Raw genomic sequence first — 11,500 nt, 5'->3', positions numbered from 1 at the left:
TATAGTTATATAGGTTACATAGGTGTTGAATAGGGTTTAGGTCAGGGCTCTATGCATTTCTTTACGAACCAGGCTTTGTGCATACGGACACGGTCATGTTGAAACGAGAAAGGCACAAATACAAACTGTTGGCATGAATGATGATCATTATTTATCTGTATGCTGTAGCCCTAAGATGATGGGCAATTGGGACTAACTAGGCCTCAAAACATGAAAAACAGCCCTGGACCTTAAGTACACTTAGTGCACAAGGTTGTCCACATACTTTTGGCCAAGTAATGTACTTTCATTTGGACTGCTAAAATGTATTTCTATAGGGAACCCAGACATCTTTCTGTACTTAAACACTGAATAAAGGTGTAGGTAGGTCCATTTTATTCAAAAATCTATAAACCTTTGTCACTTAAATGGAAGATGAAAGTAAAACTGCTCAGCGGCGACACGAGAACAGGAGCAGTAATGATCTAAAAGTCCCAAAAATATTAACACACACACACAGAAGAGTTTAAAACGAAGCACTGTGGAAAAAACCCTGCAAGTTTAATATCAGGCTGTGTCCAATAAGAAAGGGCTTTGATCAACAACATTAATCAAATGTTCACCCACAACAGCAGCAGATCTGTCTGTTGTTTTCAGTCTCAAAACTTATTAACAAGCTGACACAGGAACACATTCATTAGGCGGCGTGGGATTATTATAGACACGACTAAACATGCCAAAATATCAAACGGCACTGCATCCTCTGCAGGGAGACGGTTGCCTGGGAGTACAGGGTTTGGTTGCAGTGGCAGCCCGACACGCACAGAAATATACACAACTGACTGAAGGCTCCGTTCACATCAAGCACCAACATATCTTTTTTCCCTAATAATTCTTCTGAGCAAGAACAATGCTAGGCAAACTGGGCAGATACCAAAAACAAAAATAATGTTCCCATGTGAAGCCTGACCTGAACCTGACATCGCACTGCCATGAGGGGACAGTTTCTGAGATCTGATAGCCAGAAACGAATCCAGGCAAACATAATCACCTGAGGGCAAACTGAGAGTCAAGATGAGGCAAGAAGTCACCCGATGAACAGCAGAGAAGGAAAAAGATAACAAAAAATGCATGCGTGTTTAACTAAAATTACAATTTAAATCTACAACCTGCTGGGCTACCAAGTTTTCAAAACTGCTCAGGGAAAGGAAAGGAAACAAAACACACCAAGTACAAAGAAGCAGCAAAATCTACTTGTCTACTCTGGATCAAATATACAAAGCTGTAGCTGTGATTAAGTTTACACTAAATGACACAAATATATCACGGACTCACAAAGTATTCATTTACATTTGTACACATACAGCTGTAGGCCTGAACCAATATACTGACATGTACACACAAACACACACATACATGAAGACCTACAAACTGTGAAACACACAAGTGCACATTGGGACACTGGACAAACACACACACACACACACACGTGGGGGTCTTCCTACAAATGCCTTAATATTACGGTGCTGTCTATTTTTATTCATAGAATAGTGTTTTGTCCGCTGAAATTGCACTTAATGCTCACACACACACACACACCAACCCACTTGCCCACACACAAAAACACACACACACACACACTCACACCATAAATACTTAAATGTACGCTGCAGTATACTGTATGTCCCTCATGAGTGCACAGAAACACACACATCTACACAAAAACACATTCACAGGTAGAGGACACATCCGCACACTTGCACACACGCAGTTACAATAAATGTGTGCTTGTAGATAAACACGCACACACACACACAGAAACATGTACATACAAACATGCATACATAAACCTATATGAATGCATTCGCTGTCTCAAACAGACACATACTGCATGAACATGTACACACACACACACACACACACACACAGCTCTCTGCGGTGAGGCGACGTGGTGTCGGAGCTCACCAGGTCGTCCAGGATGGTAACGGGGAAATCGAACATGCACATCTTGACGGGTTGAGCGAGGGCTCTGTGCAGGCTGAACAGGGACTTGGTTTCCATGCTGCACACTGAAGGCACCAAGGAGCCGCCGCTGGACTGCTCGCACAGCAACCATACACCAACAAAAAAATGATGAGAAAAAAAGAAAAACAAAAACAAGAAAAAAAAAATGGAGAAGGAACTCCCCAAGCTGGCTGCTCGCTCGCTCAGCCTCTCACCGAAGACTGCAAGGAATCAGTCTCAGAGAAAAAAGACGAAGCCCTCCACCTCCACCTCCTTCCTCCTCCTCCTCCTCTCCTTCCCAGCCACCACCAACCGCGCACTACCCTCGTTTCCCTCCCTCCCTCTTCCTCTTCTCGTCTTTCGTCCTCTCCTCCCCCCCCTCCCTTCGTCCCTCACCAGGGAACGTCTTAACTGTCAGCAGCTGCTCTCTTGTCTTTCCGTCTTCTGGAGGTATGGCCCAACAGCTCAGAAACACTCAGCTGTTATGCCACGACTGCAGCGTGTTTGCTTTCTCTCTTCTCTGTAACGTTCAGGCTGAAGTGCTCAGACTTGCCACGGAACAGTATGCCTCTGCCAGACAAAAAAAAAAATACCTTTGCCAAATGAAATGCAGCAGGTACACAGAGGGGTTCCGAGTTGCCGTCTGACTCTCTTCTGCTTCATTATGCTGCAGCGATTTAATCAAGAGAGAAGGACCGGCTCTGTTCTGCTCCTGTAGTGCCAGACTGTCTGTGCGAGGCCCATTAAAGATGAAGCAGGGTGACTGCTTCTGAGGCTGATGTATGAATCAGCCTCCCCGCTCATTAATGTCGCTGGTAAATGTGAAACTAGACGTTCTGGCGGGTTACCAGCCCTCATCTGAAAATTGTTTTCTTTTGTGAATATCTGTTGGGATGATAAAAGTCTGAAAATCCTCCAGCTGCTGTGATGCTTCCTTTCTGTGGAGTTATTCAATCTTTGATGCGGTTTAAAAAGTCAATGCTGTTGTGTTTTCTGCACTGCACCTGTCAGACTCAGAGACCACTGTCAGTCAAACAGTGTGGGCAGTTCTGTGATGTCTTTTTCTGTAGGTATTTGTTAGATGGCACTCCTACTCCTATCTGTCTGTGAAGCCACATCTTAGTGATTGCTTTCCACGCTAGCTTTAGAGTCACATCAGATTTAGTTCGCTGTGAATACAGCCTGTTCAAAGGCACCCCGCGGCGCTACGGAGCCCAGTTTGTTTCTCGTGCACTAGTCGCATATGAGGACGCACATGCATGAGCATACAGTTGACTCAAAACACATTCCTGCCGAGCGTTTCACTCTATTCCCTTCAGTGTTTGGTGGTAACATGAAACGTGGCAAAAAAGGGCTTTTTTAGTTCATTTGCCAGCCATGGAGGTTGCCGAACTACTATGATTGTTAATAACATTTGTATCCTTTTCAGTTCTGAATGTAATATTCTGTACAACAGTGAACCGTTTAAAGGGGCTTGCTGTGTCCGGCACTGGGTCAAAGCAACCTGCAGACATTTTTTCCCCCATTGAGAAATTACCCAACCATCAGGTGTTTTTTTTTTGCCATAAATGTTAAAGCTTTCAAGATGAATCACTAAGCGCCGCTGATGATGATGATGAAAATGTCACAGTTTAAATGTGCAGAAGTCACACTTCTGAGTGCGAGTGATGTTTGTGTGAATCTGCCTGCTCATCTATGTTGTTCTGTCAGCTGTCCTACCTCTACTCTTACAGGACATTTCTAGGGTCCAATTAGCTGGTTATTTATTAATTCGACAGTTCATTTGTAGATTATTTTTAAAGTAATAACATATTATCAATCAGAAATTATTTATTTGTATTATTATTTATGAGAAAAAAGTAGAAAAATCTGAATCAAAGTCCTCCAGGTACACTCAAAGTACACAGACAAGTACGTGATTCTGCTTGTTTTGTCCATGCGTACCCATTTGTAAAAACAAGTATATCATGAGCCAAAGTCTTTGCAAAGTCTAGTTTGATTCAAGTCCTTATCTACGGGCACTACGCTGGAACAATTAACTTTCATAACTATGAGCTTTTTTGCACATCAGCAAACACACTGCAACACTTGCATTAAATTCCTGCTATGTGTAAACTAACCACAAAAACCTCTGCTGTGTGTGGGTGAGGGGTTCCCTCACACCAGAGAGATCCATTCCTCCAACCGGACTCCATGTTGGCATTTTGATATTTTCTTCATCATCTTTGCAGCACGAACCTGAAGGCTCAAACAGCCTCCTGCAAACTCTAGTCAACCTAGGCGTATGTAGGTCACACGGCTTTTACCCCAAATGGCTGAAACGGTGATAGAAAGGAAGTAAGTTTGCTCTGACCTGGAAAAACCACTGCCTCAGAGCTGTGAAAACGTGTCTGTATTTTGTTTTTGAAAGCCTCTGAGGTTTTTTTCTTATCTCACCTATTGCGAAAGTCATGTTGTTTGTTTTTTCTTCAACGCTGCTTGGATCACTTTCCTTTTGTGTTTCATCATCGTGCAAATGTACTAAACTGGGTGTCAACAACCACACTGTTACACACTGTGTAATTATTAACTGTGTTTTCTGGGGAAATACATTGAAAAATAAATCCTGCAAAATGAGCAACAGAGCACCGTCCCCACTCATTCCTCATTTTAAAGCTTTTCTTTCTTCCACTTGGCTATTATTTGCATATTTACAGGACGGCCTAAATATTTTAAGTATGTGCTGGCTACAAGTCCGAGCTTGTAGTCTTGGGGAATTTAAACAGAGAACAAAGGCAGACTTCAGCCCTGATTCAGATGCAAATGCTGTTCAATGTCGAGTTAAAATTTAAGTACAGCAGCGAGTGAAGATGAAGTGCTGCTGCTTTCAAAAACACAGAGACAGTAGAAGAAGAAGAGAGCCCAGCTGAAGGAAAAGAGCGAGAGGGCCTGAGACACCACTGGGAACTGCTTTCAGATGCAGAGGCCGTCCCACGGCTGAATACTGTAGGAGAGCCGTTGTCATGGAAACAGGGAGGCAAAGCCGGCTCTTCATAGGGCTGTATAAGACCAGCCCCCTCCCCCCCCTCCACTCCTCCTTTCCTACTCTACAGATACTAAGCCAGGACAGGAAGCCGGACTGTAACCTGCAGGTCTGCTTCCTGTGACCTGAGACAAAGACAGGACGGGCGTTGCAGGTACGTGAGAGGTCAGTTCATCTGCAACAAGTGACTGTAACCTGTCGTTACCGCTCGCAGCGCGCAGTGTCATTTGTCTGGTTAAATGCTGCTGCGAGACGGTGATGAGGGGTTAGTGACAGTTTCGGTGTCCACAACACCCTTCAGGTCAACACACGACCGAGAGGAAGATCGACAACATCCCAGGCGGCTGTCTGAAGAAGTAGGGATGTGAAAGCCATCGCACATTCTGGCCAGACTCTGTTGAAGCATGCAGCTCTGTGTTTGCTGAGCTCAGATTGTATCTAGTGTTTTTGTCACCACAGCTGGTTGCTTTGTTCTATTGTAAAGCTGCTTTGGTGGAGAAACCGCCCAAGTCTCTGAGGTCAGAAGTTTAATGTTATGATACATTAAAAACATTCAAATTGATTATTATTAAGAACATAGTTGTTTATGTTATTTACTAATCTGCCAGATATTGGTTCTTTTTTTAAGGTCATATGGGCTTTTTTTGGGCCTTTTTTGAGAAGCTGAAGAGAGACGGAAAAGTGGGGGAGAGAGAGAGAGAGAGAGAGAGAGAGGGGGGATGGCATGCAGCAAATGGCCACGGGTTGGAATCAAACCCAAGCTTCTGCAGTAAGGACTCAGCATTGCACTGCACACTGGGTTATTACTGCCTCTATCCATTGTCTGGTCCATAAAATGTCACAAAGTTCACAACTTTAAATTGTTTGTTTTGAGCCAAAAACTCATTTGATTTAATATCACAGAAATCTAGATCACCAGCAAACACTCACATTGGAGGTTGAAACCAGGAGGTTTTTACAAAAAGGAAACAAAAAGCTTAATAAGTTTTCCCTCCATCAACTAATCAATTAATCAACTAATCGTTTCAGCTCTAAAAAGGTTCATCCTCCGGTATATAGTATTTTCATTAAAGCTTATTCCTAACCCTAATGATATAAACACTTCAATGTGTTATTAATATCTATCCTTATCTGATCACTACATAAAACTTTGATTGCAGTCACAGAGGGAAATGAGTTCAAATACTTTAACTCAAATGTTAAAAAAACTTTGTAACATTTGCTTTGGTGTAACATTATTGTTGTTAGATGGATTTCTGCAGCAGGAAGAACCTTGAAAGATTTCCAGTCACAAGCTGATAAAGCAAAAAGAAAGTTTTTGCACGTATGAAAATGAAGATCTGCTGCCTTCAGGTTTTTGGAAAGCAGGTTAAAAATAACCACTAGAAATTGGATAGTAATAGTTGTCTTAGAACAGATGTTCAAGCTTGTGCTGATATATATGTGCTATATCTATGTGATAATGTTGATATAAAATATACCAACAATTTATTTTAAAGCTCCTAATGCCTGATACTGATAGTGCGGCTGATATATTGTGACCCCCTAAAATCATAATATCGTATGCAGGCAGACTGCTTAAATCCATTTTGTTGTGCAAAATGTCACACACGTAGGAGATGTTTTCTTCAAGTCTAAAAATCACGAGAGCCAATGTTTTTACATCAGATTTGACCTGATCTTGAAAATAAAATGTGATTCATCTGCAGGTGAGTCACCTCTGATCAGATGTCAAGTGTTCTTTTTAATCACACCTCATGTGTCAGATTAGAGAGGACAGACAGATGAAGACATGTCATGCCTCTTCTCGCACAGACAGGCTGTTTTGTATCCTGAAGAGGGAAAAACATCTCGAAAATGGGGGAAAAAATTTGAAAAAATTCAGACTGAGCAGTAGCCAGACTTCATGTTTCTGGATGGAAAACTTGCCTTCAGTCAGCATGAGCACGCCTGCAAATGATTACAGTGTCTACACACACAAATCTGATCCGGTCACTTGGAAATTACAAACGTGGACAGTTGGCCTTAAAGAGCATATTTGAAAAACAAATTAGAGCCGTTTGCTGACTGAACAAACGGAGTAGGACAGTGAGACAGAGAAATACTTGGACACACTCTGCAACAAGTCGAAATGTTACACCTCTCCTGCTTTTTGCAATACTGTTCATGCACTCCTCCACGGTGCAAAAATGCTTCTGACAAGAGATTTCAAGGGCAGGCCCTTTTCCACACACGCACGCACACACACATAACTAATGCTTCTGAAGAAAAAAAAAAAAAGGAAAAGAAAAACCCTCGGGACTTAAAACTGGAGAAAAAATGTCTGATTCTTGTCACATTCCATCAGACAAAGAAGTCAGATATGCTTGGAGTGAAGTCAAGCTACAAGAACAGAGTGGTTTCTGGAGCGCTGTGCAGAAAATGGAGCGCCGTGGCGGCAGCAGAAAAGCTTACAGCTTTATCTACAATTCCTACAATAGCGGGAAAAAGGCAAATAAATGTTTCCAAAGAGGATAAACATCAATAATACCAGCGAGGGGAAACAGGATTTACATGGAGGGGAGAAAAGAAGAATAAGAAAAGGTTGTTTACAGTGAAAGCCGGGCGATGTGCTTGAGAGCTAGTGAGTGAGTGTGTGTGTGTGTGTGCGCTGAGGGTTAAATAGGCCCTTTAAACAGAGGCAGTGGGAAGCCTCACATCCTGAAGCAGCCGCTCTCATCCTGCTCTCCTCAGAGAAAGCTCAGCGGTGACCTTTGACATGGATTCATCATGTTTTACTTATTGAGGTGCATTAGAATAAACCTCACAGTGTGATGAATCTTGGTTTACAAGAAAAATATTTCATTTTTGTATTGAAACTTCACTGTAAAACTACTGCTTGAATGTTTTTAGCTTCAATATGTCAGATTTCAGCCCAGCAGATGTGTGATGTGTGCTTGAAAAACGTGCCCTCTTCCCTACAGGCCATAAATCATATACAGTATATAATATGTTCAGAGGAATCTGTAACAGTGGTTTCAGAAACCTCCTGAAGGGCTCACAACATAAAACTGAGCGGTTACCAGATGATATATAGGATAAGGGACAAGAGTCATAGTTCTCATACACACAATTATATTTTAGTAATTAAAATGTTAGCAAAACTATATTATATATATATATATATATTATGCCATGTAGTCCAAATAATTGATTCAGAGCAAGCTGTTTATTTAAAATGGCAAAATAGCCATTACAGTTGTGATGATGATTTCAACCATTACATGCAGCCCAACCAGAGGTATAATTCTACAGGGATGTAAAAAATATTTACATAAAACTATTTCAATGTTAACAAGGAAAATCTATCTGATGTTACTGCTCAACACTCACAGACATATGCAGCGCATGATGAGGGGTTGCAAGTACACATCACTTCATTTTAAGGCTGAAAACCACTGGTCCAGAAACGGTAGGAGATTATGAGAAGTGTCTCTCATAAGTCTCAGGCCCCAGACGAGTAAGTAGAAGCAAGTATGCAAACGCAAATGACGACGCCAGGTAGGCGAGGGGCAGGCAACAAACCTCAGTCCTCGAGGGTGCACTATAGACATGATCGGAGCGTTTCCATGACCACAGTCTATATATTTTCAGTTGCATTCCCATGTAAATGAAGAGGTGACAAAGTGTCACAAATGTGCCGAAGCACACGGACATGGGTGGAAGTGAATTCAAATGGAAAGATCAGCTTTCTCTTGTTATTATATTGCTATAGTGCACTCTAGCTGCAGAGGTCAGTCCGCAGGTTGAGCTCACGTTGCACTGAGATTGTTCAGGTGATGCAGATCACGCTTGGGGCCTTAGCAGAGCCCAACATGATGCCAGGTTAACTTTGATAACCAGAAAAATCACAAATGTGCCTCAAATGCGCTTTACAAGCTGTTTAACACCCTTTGTCCTTGAACCAGAAAAGGAAAAACGCCACAAAAAAAACCTTTAAAGAGAAAAAAGGGAGAAGCCTCAGGAGGATGTCGTACAGAGAGCAGACAGAAGCAGAGGAAAATGACAATATATAGAGACTGAATATGTAATAACAGACAATATGATATGATATATGAGGCACATAAAGGACAACTATATAGTCTAATATTAAGTAAATATTAAGTGTAATAAAAACAAATTTCATATTCTCAGATGTAGCCGAAAACCTCAAAATGATTTAGGAATTATTAAAACCAACGATTTCTTCTATCTTCCCTGACAATTCATCCATCCATCCATCCATTTTCTACACCCACTTATTCTGTTCAGGGTCATTGGAGGCAGCAGCGTATCCCAGCATGCATTGGGCAAGATGCAGAGCATGCCTCGGACATACTGGTCATCTGTCACTGAGCACATACTGACACACAAACACATTCACACCTACAGGACCTTCAGAGTTTCCACTCCACTTGACCCGCATGTCTTTGGACTGGCGGGGTAGAAACTCCTACATACAAAGAATCAATCAATATTCAACAATTAATCAAAAATTGATTCATTTCCTGCTGAGTGACTAATGGATTATTGGACTAAGCCTTTCCCTGGGGGGTGACATCAACACGAGAATCATCTTCCTAAAATCTCCTCCGACATCTCCTCTGCTCCTCGCCCTGAGCGGACACACCTCACATCTCTGAAGCTGTGATATACAGTTGATGTGTCGGCTTTTGTTTATGGTCACTGATGCAGCTGTGGGGGCAAACAAGAGGAAGTAACCCCCCCCCCCGCGCTCCGTTCTTGGACAGAAGAGGTTATGAGCTCCACTGACTGAAGGATATTTCCTCGAGGGCTTCCGGTCTGCAGCTGAGAATAACACTGAGGCTAATGAGTCTGAACGCCCTGAGGATGCAACAAACACCAGTAGGTTTATTTTTAGAAAACGACACCATACTCTCAGTCATTGGTTGTTTTTTCACAATTAATGAACTAATTGTTTAGTCTTGAAAATGTCTCTTTGACATACTCTTTGCAAGTTCCCAGAGGCAAAAGTGTCATCTCGTAATATCTTGTCTGAACAAGTGTTCAAACACCCAAAGGGAGTCAGTTTCTAATGATAAGAGAGAGCAAAGCTGCTAATTCTCCCTCTGTACAAATAATAAAGCTGTTGATTCTCTGTCAGTCGATTAAAGGACCAGTCTGTCTGATTTAGTGCTATCTCGCGGTGAGATTGCGTGTGTATTTTCATTGTGTGTAGGAGGAACTACAGTGGCAGAGAACCTTACAGAAAACGCTCCTATCTAGAACCAGTATTTGGTTTGTCCACTCTGGGCTACTGTAGAAACACGGCGGTTCAAAATGGCAGCCTCTGTAAGGGGACCTGTTCCCTTTGTTGACAGGTTGCCATGTTGAACTGAACATATTTCAGCAGTAACTCCGAACGGTTTGTGCGTTTTGTGGCCACCATAGTTTCTCTCTCGCACCACTTGGATGAAGCGAGGGAGTTTCAATCTGCAACTACACCGCTATGACATAAAATCCTACAAAAAAAAGAAGAAATAACGATGAAAGATTTGCTAGTTTCAGCAGCCCAAACAGGAAGTGTCATCATTTGTTTCTGATCAATTTTTTATTCAGTCAACTCATCGTTTCAACACAAATCACTTTGACAGGTTTCTTCAGGTTGGTTTCTAACAGAACTGACCTCTCGACCGTGCTGCTGTAAGAACAACCGAATCCACTTTAAATAAAATAAAAGATTAAATAAAGCTCGAGTTTGTCACAAATGTTTTAAAAACAAACATATAAAGCATGACAGTACAGAAATCTACAGTAAATATAATTTAGACTACGGCTGTAACAGAAAATTGTTATTCAATTTAGAAAGGCAATAAGCCAAATCTTCTCATATTGGTTCAAGCTTCTCAATGTGAGGATTTCTCTATTTTATGACTGAATATCTTTGATTCTGGGACAATTGGTCAAAGAGAACAATGATACTGAAGGTGTCACCTTGAGCTCTGGCAACTTGTGACGGGCATTAATTAGTGTTTAATAGACGAAAACAATCAACTAATAAATCCTAAAAATGCTGGGCAGATACATTTAAATCATTTACTGGCAGTTGCAGCCTCACAATAACAACAGACAATAAAACACTAATTCACCACACTGTTATTCTGCTGCTATTTTGGCCTAATGTGTAATGTGTGACACTCCCAAAGACTAAAAACAAAACAACAAAATCACTCCCAACGCCAAACTCCACAGCTGAAATGCCTTCACATGGGCGCGTTTCTAAAAACCTGATAGCAGCTTGAGAGACAGTGGGAGAGAGAGGTTGGCTTTAAGCAGGGCAGAGAGAGAGAGAGAGAGAGAGAGAGAGAGAGAGAGCTGGGAGGAAGGTTATGATGAGGGGAAATATGTACAGCAGGGTCATCATTAGAAAAGGTATTGATCACCTGAGGATTTACTGCACAAACCCACCTGAACGCACCTCGGTTTGATCACATACAGGCAGAGAGAGAGAGAGAG

The 11,500-nt window shown here is 41.9% G+C and overlaps 1 protein-coding gene across 1 annotated transcript in view; it reads right to left on the bottom strand.

The window, feature by feature from the left end:
• The window catches only part of si:ch211-251j10.3 (uncharacterized protein LOC799483 homolog), a 38,361-nt gene extending 36,038 nt beyond the window's left edge, over nucleotides 1-2,323 (bottom strand). The window contains exon 1 of the mRNA XM_035658336.1: nucleotides 1,945-2,323. Coding sequence (XP_035514229.1) covers nucleotides 1,945-2,040 — 96 coding nt within the window. The 5' untranslated portion in view covers nucleotides 2,041-2,323. The remainder of the gene's footprint in view (nucleotides 1-1,944) is intronic.
• Between the last annotated feature and the right edge of the window lie 9,177 nt (nucleotides 2,324-11,500).

This window comes from Morone saxatilis, unplaced genomic scaffold (genome assembly GCF_004916995.1).
Source record: "Morone saxatilis isolate NCDOM2014 unplaced genomic scaffold, NCSU_SB_2.0 Contig16, whole genome shotgun sequence".
Lineage (NCBI taxonomy): Eukaryota > Metazoa > Chordata > Actinopteri > Moronidae > Morone > Morone saxatilis.
The sequence above is the reverse complement of the archived record's forward strand: the minus strand, read 5'-3'. Positions and strand labels throughout refer to the sequence as shown.